The 14,630-nt window shown below is 46.3% G+C and overlaps 2 protein-coding genes across 3 annotated transcripts; one reads left to right on the top strand and one right to left on the bottom strand.

Moving 5' to 3' along the window:
• Positions 1–488: 488 nt before the first annotated feature.
• LOC135822397 (insulin-induced gene 1 protein-like) lies at positions 489–4,884 on the top strand. Of its 2 annotated transcripts, XR_010554476.1 has the most exons (5): positions 489–964; positions 1,625–1,791; positions 2,446–2,545; positions 3,949–4,050; positions 4,151–4,884. XR_010554476.1 is itself a non-coding variant. In XM_065335154.1 (4 exons), the coding sequence occupies exons 1-4, from the start codon at positions 665–667 to the stop codon at positions 3,988–3,990; spliced, it is 609 nt and encodes a 202-aa protein (XP_065191226.1). In that variant the 5' UTR covers positions 489–664; the 3' UTR covers positions 3,991–4,884. The 2 variants fall into 2 exon arrangements, 1 of the variants encoding a protein (XP_065191226.1); XM_065335154.1 differs by having other exon boundaries at positions 3,949–4,884.
• A 104-nt stretch (positions 4,885–4,988) lies between these two features.
• Positions 4,989–13,855, bottom strand: LOC135822391 (queuine tRNA-ribosyltransferase accessory subunit 2-like). Its single transcript, XM_065335146.1, has 11 exons — positions 13,469–13,855; positions 12,336–12,408; positions 11,455–11,562; positions 10,836–11,009; positions 10,388–10,487; positions 9,808–9,881; positions 9,604–9,655; positions 8,899–8,947; positions 7,906–8,361; positions 6,782–6,910; positions 4,989–5,610 (listed from the first exon to the last, which is right to left on the bottom strand). Exons 1-11 carry the CDS (start codon positions 13,669–13,671, stop codon positions 5,478–5,480), a joined length of 1,551 nt encoding a protein of 516 aa, XP_065191218.1. The 5' UTR covers positions 13,672–13,855; the 3' UTR covers positions 4,989–5,477.
• Between the last annotated feature and the right edge of the window lie 775 nt (positions 13,856–14,630).

Genomic DNA, 14,630 nt, shown 5'->3' with positions numbered 1-14,630 from the left:
AGTCAAGAGAACTGCGCAAGACTCCATTGCTGCATTGGTCCTCAGGCTCATCACGGTTATACAGTCTGACTCAACTCTTGTTCTAGGACTACTGGCACTGCTGCTGCACAACTGCTACCAGACTAAACCTGAAGGTAGATCTACAACTAACTTTACTTACAAGTACAAGCGAGCAGCACAACGTGACAAGCACAGGCGCGGCCTGCCAGTGTTCTGCCTTCTGGAGAGGAAGAGAAATGGGGTGACACCACACTCCACAGTCGCACATTTGGCGTTTAGCTGGTGTGCAGCTCCACAAACGTAACATTTATATGTTCGAAAACACTCGAATCTGACAACATGATAGATTGTCAACCAACTGAATGAACGAACAGCATGCATCTCTCTATCATTCTTTCATTTTGAGATGGTGCCATATACGAGTACAAAGACGCGTGCGTACAAGAAACGCGTGGCCCACATCCCATATCTGTCACACATTCAAAATCTCAGCTGGTTGGGGTGATGGCCTGATCGAGCTCATGTCGAAATGAATGTTCAGAGTGAATCTTTGCTCTTCTTCATCATTGTTGAACGTCGTGTCGCAGAAGCAGTTGCTTTGTTTGCGACAACCACGACGAAGTAATGCTTGACGTTTCCATGAGAAGAAGCCTCTGCTGGCAAGATGTCCCGTACTCCCCTGATGGAGGCCTTTAGGCTGGCCTTCCGCGTCGGTGTCCTCTTTTCAGTTGGCATTCTGTGCTCGATGGTGCTAAACCCATTGCAGATTCAACATCGAGTGACAACTCTGTCGATGTTCACTTGGTGGGTCGCACCGTGCTGTGGAGCTGCGGCTGTCTTCATTGGCTTGGTCTATCCGTGCGTGGATGACTGTGTAGGACATGGCGATAGTGCTATTCTGACTGACTGGACCAGTGTCATGCGCTGTTTGGTCGTTTTCCTGGGCATCAACCAAGCAAGTGTCGTATCCTCTCCTGTAGTTTTTGACAAAATAGGCAGCTGGATGTGAAAAGCAAACGTGCAAAATAATATGAGCTTTGGCATGGTACATGAAATCGATTTTTAATTTTCATGAAACGATAAAATTACTACAATTTAGAAGTATAATTATGTAGTCTGTATTGCTGAATGAAATCTGATTTCTTGACAAACAGCACCATGTTCCACTGCACAATTCAATGTTTTGTTTGCCGGAATTGTAGAAGATTTGGTGATTACTAAGTACTCATTCAATGGGTCAAGTTTCACTGGATGCAACCGCACTCCACCGCTTTAGAACATGCAAGGAGCGGTGTTGATACTTTCTCTCTCTCTCTCTCTCTCTCTCTCTCTCTCTCTCTCTCTCTCTCTCTCTCTCTCTCTCTCTCTCTCTCTCTCCTCTCTCTTTCTCTCTCTCTCAATGCGCATTCATTCCATGCTTATTCACACCAGGAAGTCGTGTCTTTTTCGGGACGATGGCACCGCATCGTTGCACCCGAAGCCCCAACAAGCTTTGTATATTTACAGTACACGCTACACTGTGCCCCAACAATGCCGAAGTGTGTACCGAGAGACTGTACTATGCCCTTGTGTGTTGCCTGTTGCCTTTTTGTCGTTATCATCCTTGACCTGTCATCACGCTCAGAGCATACCGTATTCTGATGATCAGCACCTTGCTTTGTCGTTGGCTGCCATGTCACTGGGTATGTGGTTTCTGTTTGACCGTACCGCCTATGGCTTTGGACTTGGCATCAGCGTTGCTGCGCTGGCAACGTTTGTAGCCCAGATCTTTGTCTTCTCCGACTTCTACACGTGAGTAGTGGTATCTCAGTACTGGTAAGAAAATACCGGCACATGCGTGTGTGTGTGTGGGAAGGGGGGGGGGGGGGGGGGTGCGCAGGACAGGTGCACGTGTGTGCATTGGGGGGGGGGGGGGGGATTCATATGGCTTCGCCAGTTGTGTGGATTAGACAATTATCTGGCGCTAGTCTTGATCTGTTTCATTCAGATTCAGATCCGCTATCCTTGCTATAAGAGAATCTGTGGGTGCACATCCAGTGCATTTGCAGACTTGCATGCGTCTCTAGCGACGGGCGTGTACATGGTGCGTGCGTCCGTGTGACGTCATCAAAGGGTTAGCTCGGCAGGGAAACTCACCCTTTAAGTGCAGGTTCACTCTGTGGCAGGCGGAATCCTTGTGGATTCTGGCTCAGGATGACGTTGGCCATTGGCGGACCCCTACTCACATCCTGGGTGGATTGCCCAGTTCAATTTTGGTTGTTCGCAACCGGCCATAGAACTACCAACATTTCCTCACACATTGCTGAAATCACGCTCACTGATTCTTTCCGGGGTTGTTTCTTTATGGGCGTACAAAAATGTACTGTATGATGTAATGTTCAACATGGTGTTTGAACACTGTTCATGTGTGTGCGTGTGCATGCTGCTTTCTCTTCTCGTGTGCAGGTACACTCATCCCGATTTCCTCTTTGTTCGTTCTTGGCTTCCGGCTATTTTCTTCTGCGGGGGCGTCACGTTTGGCCACCTTGGCCGGAAACTCGCCGATGTAAGTAGTTTGTGCGCTGTGCCTGAACTGTACAACATTGCACTTGGGAGTTCTTGACTTCACCATAAGAACATGACTTTGTTGGCCTCACATCTCATCACTGGTGCTCAGCATAAATTAAAAGCTTTAAAAAAATATTAAAATTAGTTCTAATCCTAGTGCTGTAGTCGTTTTCTCCCAAATCGGACAAATGGACAATGGCCCATGGGCAAACTTCCTCATATTAGGGAGGTTCCGAATAACGTAATTACGTTACTAAACAAGTAAACATAGTCAATCTATGGAAAGTCGTACGTTCACTGCATGCGGATCTGTGTTCCGCCATACGGAGTTTTCAAATCACGTAGCTGCCCTTCGCAACTCGGAACGCGGCAGTGTACGACCGGGTCGACCTGGGGAGAGAGAGTCATAAATTTGTACCCCAATCCACTTACGGAGCACCTACGTTATCAGAGCCCTATCTACGTCCTTTACGTAGACAACTTTCCGCAAGTAGAGTGCAAACTCGAGAATTCACGGATTTTTCCCGCCCACTAACGTAGTGTTCTCTTTTTTTCTTCAACACAAGCTGTATCACTTTGTTCTTGCCCGTACAAGAGGCTGTTGGTGTAAGGGGCCGTCCAAGGTTACCAATAATATTTTCAAAACGAAATGTTTTCGTTTGTGGGTGGGTGGGTTTGATGGAGTTTCGTTTTGAAAATAATTATTGAATGCTGATGGAGAATGCCCAGTTACTTCTGGGTGTCGAAAATTGACATAAATATTTTATTGGAATTCGTTTTACCTGCAGTAAAGGTGGGTGGGGGCTGAAAAATACTAAAACTTTTAGTTTTGTAAAAACAATCGGTTACCCCGCCAAAAAAAAAAAAAAACGCCAAAACGCCAAAAAAATTTTACGTAGTGCGGAGCCTCTCTATTGTAAGATTGCGGTGCGTACACACTCATACCTCGGTTATCCGGACCCCAAAGTTACGGGCACTTCGGTCTACGGAGCAGGCACCCTTTGGGAGAGTTTCAGTGGAAATAATCCGAAATATTACTACTCTTTTGTCACTTTCGTGGAAATAGTGACGTCGTATCCCATGTCTATGGCCTTTCCCGATCGAAATGCATGTTCGGAGTTACGGGCAGTGGCCGGTCCCGGACCGCCCGGATAAACAAAGTATGAGTGTACATGTACATGATTGTACTCAGCCTCACCACAATATACATGCACATACATGCAGCACAAGAATCCTTGTGCGTTCCGTCGAAATCAAAGCTGTCGGTTCTTGTCAGGACTGTTTTCAGACTAACGGTGAGTTTGCAGTGTCCAATAAATGAGGGGATTCGGCAGTCCCTGCGTTATTCTCGCATGTAGAGTAAAAGTCCACTTTCTCTTCTGCTGGTGTGCTTCATTGCAGGTTGATTTGGTACCACTGAATATGCATGAAAAGGTTGAATAAGTTCCTGATCATCAACTAACTTGAGACGCTGACACAAATCTGTACATTGACCACATGTGGACTGCACACGTGTATTTTAAGACTATATCGTAGAGCTATCACACCTCTCAGACCAGGATGGTAGCAATGGCCTGTGCTGTAGATGACCGTGTTGTGATGGTCTGCTGCAGACCATGTCTCACTCGACTGTAGGCAGGTGTTGCTATGTTTTACCCCGTCCTCCTATCTTTCTTTATTTTTAATCCTAGGCACTGCCTAGTCACTGTCATTTGATGCTGAATCTTTGCTGATGCAAAGTAGTCTGCACCGTGCTATTTGCTGGAATATTATTACTGTCCTCGCTGGGAGCGAATGCTCCTCTTCTTCACCCGAAGGGGCTCAAGTCGCTACTGCTGCTGTGGCTGCTTGTACACCGCTGTTTACTCCACTTTGCTCTCCGTTTCCCCTGTATCAAGCTGGTCTTGTTCTGATGCTGTGCTGATTATTATAAGCGCTGGCCTCTATCTTACCAGTAAGCCTTTACTTTCCACCTCTGTATGCCATACCACGAGCTGTGAGCTCGGGGACCACCAGCCTCTGCTGCTAAGTCTCGTGCGTTTCATCCCGCTCAACAACGCAGTGAACCACTGCGATACGATTCACTTCCTAGACCTGTGAATGCGGGCTGGTCTCGTACTTCATGTTTTCGTTTCCATTTTCAGCATGGCCTTTAGATACACTATATAGATATATCCATCCACATCCGTCGACTCATGCACATGAACATGTGACTGGTCATCCATGGTCTGTTTGCCTTGATACTCAGCTTTATCTCTAGTTGCAGTTTCTTTTCCTCTGCTGAACTTCACTCAAGTAAAATAGAATGATTAGTGAGAAACTAAATTTCAAAAGCAGTGTGTGTATGAAGCTGGCTGGCTGTGTGGCGCTCGTCTCTGGCATGTGTTTGCAGATATGCGGGTAGTGCCACGGAGCTACGATAAGCCACAGTGCAGGGTAGGTAAGGGAATAGTACTTTCAAATAGCTAAAACATCCAAATAATCATAAAGTAGAGGTCCGTATAGATGAGTGATAGGTAAGAGCTGTCCGAGCTATGCTATATTTTAGCACGGCTGCTTACACCAGCTGGTCAAGCAATGAATCCCAAAGCTGTTCGAACCTAGAAGAACAGCTATACTATCAAGTACTTCATCCTGATGGAACTGAGAGATCAGGGTGGCATCGTGTTTCGTTGCCACTTCCCAGGCGCTGGTCGGGTTGCCTTCAATGCAAAGTTACAATCACTTGCTGATCCAGACTAATCCACTAGCTTCGGATTGTAGCTATGCTGACCAAAGCAAATTGGATTCTGTCCAACCGCTGCTCAAAGCTGCTACGAACACAACTCTGACTTACACACCCGCACACGGCAGACTTGACAGCGCAAGAAGTCTCTGCCACCACATACGACGATGGGGTATCAACCACGATTGCTGCTCATCAGAACCGGCTATGCTGCTGCTGTCGAGTTTCTGGTACACTGTTTCAGCCGATGCCACGCGTTGGCACGCTTGCCAGCATCGGTGATCTGTGCTGAGTTTCGCAGCGCCTGGAAAAAGGTGATGTAGCTGTACAGGTTATGCCTGTACACATACACACACAGGACAGGAGAAGAAAAGGCATATCCTATTATCTCTAATATAAGCACGGTCCTTTATTTTTTCAATGTACCTCCGCCCCGTGCTATTAATGGAGACATTCCTTTAGGGGTCGTCCATAAATATCGAACTTTTTTCACAAAACGAAATAATTTCGTTATGGGGTGGGTGGGGGTTGACCAATTTCGTTTCAGAAAACATTGATTCATGTACATGGCCGTTGTATATGCATGTATGTCAACATTTTTTCGTTCTGAGGGGGAGGGAGGGAGGGGTTGAGTATAAACTAAAATAATTCGTTTGGTGAAAAAAGTTCGATATTTAAGGACGGCCCCTTATTGGAGACTGTTCCATTATTATTTCAACCTCATTTCAGAGGCATGTTGCCATGCCAAATTCATGTCAGACACACACATTTCAGGGTTTTTTCGCCGGTACAGACAATGAATTTACACAGTGTGCTTATAATGGAGATGAGCACTTTATTTTTTGAATGCCGCCCCAAGGTGTTCTATTATTGGAGACGTGCTATTATTGGAGGCTGTGCTTATATCAGAGATAATACGGTATTGAAGATGAGTTGTTTGAGAAGCATTTCACTGTGATGAGAGGTTTAAAAGTAGGGCTGCGACGTGTAGGGGTTTGGTTGGGTAACGAGTTCGGGTATTTCTGTCCAGGTAGCACGGGTACCCTATTGGATATTTTAGACATATATGCAGTTCGCACTGTGAGTGTGCACTAGCGCTACATAGAAAGTGTACAGTAAGCACATAGCCGTGCTTTTTGCATGCACCGTTGCAAAAACACCGTACTCCCACTACCCGATCGATCGGGTCCTCAGGAGCAAACTGCTACCCTACTACAGTGGTCCCTCTATAATCCGGCACCATTTGTGCCACGAAAATCTGCTGGATTAGGGAGGGTGCTGGATTAACAAATCTGATTTACTGCTGCAATGTGCATGAAGAGGACATTTTGGCTACTGAAAATTGTGCTGGTTTATCGAGGGTGCTGGATTATAAAGTGCCGGATTAGAGAGGGACGACTGTACCAGTTGACATCCCTATTTAAAAGCAGACACGCACGCACGCACGCACAACAACAACAACAATAACAACAACAACAATAACAAGAAACAAACAAACATAAAACTCACTGCATCAGGTGGATATCTGCCAGCAGTTCTCCATTTTTCAAAAGGTGATACGCGTATGCACGTGTACAGCCTTGACTGCACGCTGGGCACTGACAGTTCACTGACAGCTTGCCAAAATCATCCAGATACCTATACAGATGAAGGAACAGTACAACACAAAGTCTAATTATGTACTTGTAAGCATGAAACTCTGAGTTGATTTATTTTCGTTCCACTGGGGATTTTCGTTTGCAATCTTACAGCACAGGGGAACCTTGTCGAATGGAATAGACTCAAGCCAATAAGAAGAGGCGGCAATGTGTCCACAACACAACTCTAGCAAGTACTGACAAAGCAATCACTCATACTAGGGAGGTTTAGTCCCACGTAATCCGTGGGTACTTTACGTGTGTGTACCACGTGATACTCAGTGACCCACGTACAGACGTTTTCTGATTCATGACATACCGTGTATGGAGGCTCACCCACGTTCCGCCAGAACGTGGGTGAAAATCAGAATGGAGCGCATTTTGCGAGCTGTGAGGGTGCTCAGCTGAAGAAGTTTCCGAAGCACGAAATCAAAATGTTCGATGAGCTTCTTAGGCCCGGGTAGCTTCGTCTTTGACCAGGTTTGGGCCTTTCGCTTTATGCTTTTGTTTGTACCGTGTGACTAAACACAACATTGCAACGTGGATGCCCTTCATCCACTTTACGTGTATCACCCACGTACGCGTTTCCGTTACGTGGGAACTAAACCTCCCTACTGCTGTAGAATAATACGTGTGTGCATGGAGAAAAATATACCGACCATGTCCATCTTTATCAAAAATCACTGGAGAGATAAGGGAGTCAGAGAACTGAAAAGTGAAAACATACTACACTACACCTGATGTGTACCAATGTGTATTTCAAGCTCTCTGTCTCTCTCCCTCCCCCCCCCCCCCCTCTCTCTCTCTCTGTCTCTCTGTCTGTCTCTCTCTCTCTCTCTCCCTCTCCCTCTCTATCTCTCTCGTTCCAAGAAGGGTTTTCCACAAACCTGCTACAACTGATCATGCACCTGTTGGCGACTGAACTGGATTAAAAGCGGATCAGATAAGTGTTATTCCACTTGCACTCAATACTACATGTATTCAACACAACCATACCTATCAAGAGTAAGATCCAGCTCAAACGAATGCACATCACGTCCCAGAGCCACACTTGGTGTTCGACGCTTGGAGAAATCGGGGTGTGCAACCGCGCCAGCTATGTTCGGACGCTCTTCGCCGGTCGCAGTAGTTTCACCAGGTACAGATGATGGGGCATGGGGCGTTGCAGTCGTTGCTTCCGCGAGCCGCGACTCTGCCACGGTGCTGTCCGAGGTGGCGGAAGTCTCTGCTACGGAGCTCGGTGATTGCACCGCTGCGCCAGCTGAGGTGCTGTCACTTGCCGTCGCTGCCGAGCTGCTGTCTGCACCACTGTTTGATGCTGCTGCAGCTGCACTGGGTGCTGCAGGGCATGGACAGGCTGCCATGCAACCTTCATCAACATCGGAGTCACAACTCTCCAACGCAAGATCCAGGTTGAGTGCAATGCCATTCTCAGCAAGTAGGTATGGATATCTAAAAGCAGTTGTCCTAGTCAAGAAATAGACATACCTGTACGAGTAACAACTGCGAAATGAACTCGGACAGGAAGAACCAGGACCCCCAGATATGGATACGCTACAGAACTTTAAGTCATCGAGACATGACTTCTCTACTAATATAGTGACGTTTCCTGGTCCACAGCACTGTCCAGCTGCAATGCATCGCATGACCAGTTCAAGTGGCACAAGGCAATGTACAAGTGAATTGATTGTCCGGGATAGGAGGTTTTCATAGAGCCACAGCTTCCTCCAAAGTGACATTTTCATGGATGAACCTAATGATGGTGAAAAGCCAATACATACTTCTATGAAACAGACGAAGATTAGGAACTTTGCCATGCTGAGGAAGTGCTGTGTCGACCAGAACCTGCATATTTTAAACTGTTGGTGATACACACTTTATTGATGTTGGCGATATGTTTCCCATAAAACCCCAACACTCAGTGACAACTCCCCATGCATTCGATCTTTGGAAAGTATATTAACAAAACAGTTTACTCGGAGAGGATACGATGAATCGAAAATGTCAATGCCACATTCCACAAGACGTACTATGTCCTCTGCAAAACAAGCAACACACACACACACACACACACACACACACACATGCGCACGCATACACACACACACACACACACACACAGACGCATGCACAGACACAGACACACACAACACAAACCAGTCCATTCGGAAATGGTTTCTTCTTGCAGGTCAGCATCCCAAGGATAGTACTTCCAAGTACTTACTCTATTCACAAACTATAAATCTTACAGCATTTTGCAATCTCTCCTTCTCTAGTTCTGCCTCAGATACCAAACCCTGAAGCATCCCTGCCTGTCCACAGCACACTGTACAGTACATAATATAATAAATACCTACCTGTTGCTACCCGACCGCAATGAGAATACTATTTCAAAAAAGCCACATTGCGGTACGATAACAGCAGGTAATTAGCTAGTGCAGGGCGTGTTCTCACTAAACTGTAGCCTAACCACTTGAGAAAGTATACCCGTCAGTTCGGCGCGCACCGTACTGCTTTCTGACTTGGTGAGAGTTTGGTTGCTAAAACTCGCCATCGCAAAAATCGGCCTGGTTTGAGAAGCGTGAAAGCCCTGTTAAAATGCCCTGCTTCACAGAACTATTAAAATTAACGTTACAACATATTGGGAGAGTGGCCTGTCTGGAAAATCGACGCACGCCTGAACACACACCTCACCTGGTGATGCTGGGCCGTGGAATATGCGCGGCTTGTCAGCAGGAAGCTCGGCCTGCAAACATGGAGAACGCAACACAAACTACAACTGCTTGACAGGAAAGTTACCATTGCGGCAACAACCGCACTGACAGACTTCAAGTCTTTTAAAGCATCATCTCAACTCCACTACAGAACACGCACGGCACGTGCACAGATGGCACTCACCACGGCAGCTTGGACAGTTGTCATCACACTCTCCAGTGTGTCGGGCTTCACCTCCAGGCCTTCAAATGCAAATCCTGGCAACAGGGTCACAACAAATTTCCACAAACACAAAGAGCACACCTGGGTGTTACCGGAGATGCACATGCTATCGTTGTACGCCAAAGACTAAGTGGATAAAACCATTAGAATAAACACATGTGATAGTACAGTCAACTTCGCTAATAACGACTGTGGATATAACGACAATTCGCGAATAACGACAAAATTTCCATGCCCAGAGCAAAGTCTCATCGAACTGAATACATAATGAGACTTCGGGTACAACGACACTTCGCGAATAAGGACACTTTTCTGATGCCCCGCCGAGTGTCGGTACATGCAAAGTTAACTGTATAGGCCTATGTTCCACCAGTGTGCAGTGCACACATCACTTCAACAAGCATGCAGATAGGTAAAAAATCAGAGAGTAGTAATATACGATAACGTTACATAAATATTTTACTACTCCCTGGTTATAATCAGAGAAAAAGCATGACTGACGAGTGACGACAGTTTCGGACTTCATGCATATGTCACATACCAGCCACGGGTCGCTTTGCTGTCTCCTTCGCCGATCGCACGCGGTGCTCGACAAACGAACCGCCCTCGACGACACCAAACACCGCAGAGTGTTGCAGTTCCTACAGAACACATGACAAAAAGGGTATTACGAAAGACTGTCCAATGGAAGCGCAGGTTTACCTTGCGTTCACTCTGGCCCAAATCGGCAATGATGCGCGTAGTAATCAGAGTTTCGAGTCCATTGCCGTGCAGCGAGTGAAAGCACACTCAAAATAAAAAAATAATCACCACTAAAATTATCCATTTACAGCTTACTACTTTGAAGTACAATAATACAATCTCATTCCATCTCATTTCCCTGTATTGCGCTGATGAGTGCACACGTGACCAAACAGTACTGGTTAAGTGTGTCTTGTGAGCAGAGTCACCTGACTGAGAACACTAGTATTTGACAACTTACAACTCACCGGCATTGTTGCTCGTAACTCCAGGCACCGGTCAAGGTGCTGCAGCGTCCGGTCAACCGACCTGCTGCACCGCTTGCTGGCGGCTGTGGACGAAGACGCCACCGTATCGCACAGAGACTCAAACGCATCCGGCCGTGCTGCCTGCTGAAAGCTCATATAAGCATCAGGCGACAGCTGCAAATACAGGAACGCCAAGTCCACATAGTAGGCACATTGGAAAATACATATCATAGATCTATGCACTAGTTAGTATGCAGTGATTCATGCGGCTCGGCCACTTTTACATGTCTAGATTTCCCAAACGAAGCGGCTTTCATAAGCTACTCTCTGAAGTGCACGTAGCATGTAGCATGTGTGCAAGAAATGAGGATCACACCGGTAAGGCAGCAAAGGAGATATACTCACATACACAATGTACCATGTACCACATATCGAAGACTGCCTGCTTATTTTCATTCTTCTGTGACATACCGGTAATATTATCACTGTTACACGAGGACATGGGTTCAATCCAAACCCTGCATAGCAATGCAACAGATGCTGAAAAATGAAAATACAGAACAGGCATAGCAGCAACCAGAGAATCGAGATGAGCCAGCGGTCGCTCCCGATACCTTACCTTTATCCTCTCGCACTCCGTCCATATCGAGACGGTCTTATTCTCATTGAAGGAATGATCTACACATTGTGTGGCCTCCTGTACTGATACATACGATGATGATGAGGTCTGCAGCATAGCCAACGACACCAAGATTAGAAATAACAACAGCAGCAACTGAAAAGTGGCTGAGATCTTGTAGAAGTCATACTCAGATAAACGACTCTGCAAGACTGTGGAGAATACTAGCACTCCAGTCAATAGCCATGCATTGTTCACCCCCCCCCCCCAATACACATGCATGGCCCCCTAGGCTATAAGCACTTGGCAAAGAAGACTTCCAGATGTAGCTCACTGGCTAGGGTTGCTGGCATTCCAGACGTGAACCCAACCCTACAATGCTGGACAGTGATGGGGCTGTTCAGCGTCGTGGAAAAATAAGCATATCCTGATCAACTAACTACATGTACGGTTGTGGACATTGAAATCCGGCGGAATACTCTAATTTCAGAAATTTTCGGTGCTCAATATTTTCGGTATGAGGGCAAAAGGCCAGGTTAGGTGAACAGAAATTTTCGGTACAGAGAAGCAGTTCCCTATTGGCTTACGTGTGTTAGTGTTTGTTCGGTGTGTTGAAATTTTAGGTATTAAGCAGATGCACCGAAAGTACCGAAAATAAAAGTACACCGAAAATTAGTGAAATTACAGTAACTGGAGCCCCTCACTGCCTTAGCACATACACACACACTGTAGTGCACGTACACACTGTGAAAATGGACCAGCAGTGCTCACGGGTGCAAGGCCAGCGCCCAGTGGCCGCTTGATTTCTCAGCGGATTTCACTGTCCACAACAGGAGCAATATCTTGAAGTGGGTTAGGCACTGGTCAGCACCTGGCCATACCTTGCTAAGCTTGTAGAATTCTAGAAGCGACTTCTTGAGAGCTTGCAGCGTGGCTGTGCTTGGTCGACCATACCTGTGAAAGTCATGCAGAGCGGCAAAACAGGTCCGGAGTGCTTGTTGGGTAGATCAAGCGTGTGTTCATGTATAGTGCCTTTACGATATTACCGGTACTGTACATTGAAGTATGAACAAATCATGACATCTGCTATTATGCCTTGCATTTCCTCAATACATTGTTCATCAATTCATTTTCCTCTTCCTTTTTCTCATATCAGTGCCTTCGTCATTTTGAGAGAACTGTGGCAATATGCCCGGTGAGAAGGAAGACTTAGCCTGTGCCAATGGTGAAGTAAAATAGAGCTAAACAACACAAATAGGCATGTGGCCTGCTCTTGATTATCAGATGAGACAAACTCTTTCTCCTGTTCCACGGTGGTTCGTCTTAGCCGAGATTTAGTCAGCAACTGAGAATTTCCCCAAACCTACCGAACAACAGCACCTCCAATTACAGATACACATTCGAATTTCAGCATTTGTAGAACTGTGATCTACTATGCCTTGATCATGCCTTACCCCCCCCCCCACACACACACACTAGCATGCATGCACATGAGCATGTGCGCAAAAACACACACACACACATGCATGCAGCAACTTCACATACACACCCACCCACACATATGTCGTGCGTGACACACATACACACGTGCGTGCGCACACACACGGAAACACATGCACACACACACACACACACACACACACACACCTCAGACCTCAGACACGCCCATCGCGGAAGCGATGATAGCGAATAGCTATGTTACTTGTTAGACATAGCAACTTGTGCTGGGATTACACCATTCAACAGCTTGCAAGGCTGACACACACACACACACACACACACACACATCATGCACCATTTACGCCCGCCGCAAGAGAAGGACGCAAATCTGCACCGCACACACGCATACACACACAAACGCACATGCACACACATATACGAGCACGTACACCACACACATCAAGAAAAAACGCCACGCACACACACACACACACACACACACACACACAAACACACACACACATTATACGTGCACACACCCACACACACACACATGCGCACAGTGCTAGCTTACGTAGATGCAACAGAAATTTGACAAACAGCTGGAAGGCTGGGGAAAGCTGCCAACAGCTCAGTGCCTAGATTGGGCACACTCCCCGAGCCAGTATACAGCATACATCCTGGTGTGTGGAGAGCTGAAACACCATTCGAGCAAATCCATCTTCCTAAACGAGCACCCTCCGCGCCAAGGTTCTCAACTATGAAATTCATGCTCATAGTACTGCTGGGGCTTCACGATATAACTAAACCTGCTAGAGAAACGGCTCGTAAAGATTGGTGAAGGTAGAGATTGCACTCATTACATGTCTTTGACTCTGAGGAGTGTCTGACTTTGCTGTACAACTGTGCTCGTTCTTTGCAATTTCGTTTGTATTTTCATCTACACATTCACGTGGCGCATTTTTTCACTGTTCAAACGCCAAAAACAAAACAAAAAAATTGAAAAACTATTATTAATTTTATAATTGTAGGCCAAAAAAGGACGTATGATCTGTCCATATTTTTATATTTTATGTGCTAGTATGTTCATCTCAGATCTTGGCGGCTCCAGTCCAGAACAGAACCAGAATCCAGATGGCTAGGGCCATGACTCCCTCCAGAACAAGTGTGCTTACATATCGGGAAAGAAATGCTGACTCGAGACTGTAACAGAAGAGCTAAACGTGTAGGTGCCTGCAATAATATTATATTATTATCAAGAGTACATGGTTATGAACGTAGATCTATGTACTCTTGGTTATGTACTCTTGATATTATGTATAGAATAAACACCGATGTCGTAGTGTTTAGGGGAAAGGCTGTCTACTGCACTGTTGAAGGCCGGCTATGCCATTTGACTTCTAGTTCTGAGCCATGAAACTATTTTTAATGATAGCTTGCATGCCGTCCTACTGGTAGGACCACGGGTCCTACCGGTAGGACCGAGGTCTATGCAAGCTATCATTAAATCATTTGTAGTTCTCTTGCCAGACATATGCACACTACAACTTTGTAATTTATTTATAGAAGAAAACACAGAATACTGTATAATGCTAGAATACCACAGAGTCAGACATGTGTGCACGTACACGCGCACACACATACAAACACACACACACACACTTGCACTTGCTCAGGCACTGCCAAAACTGGTCACGTGGGTCTCCCCGGGAGGGCCTAAGGGGGAGAGAGACCCG

Source organism: Sycon ciliatum, chromosome 8, assembly GCF_964019385.1.
Source record: "Sycon ciliatum chromosome 8, ocSycCili1.1, whole genome shotgun sequence".
Classification (NCBI taxonomy): domain Eukaryota; kingdom Metazoa; phylum Porifera; class Calcarea; order Leucosolenida; family Sycettidae; genus Sycon; species Sycon ciliatum.
This window is presented reverse-complemented; position numbering and strand designations above follow the sequence as displayed.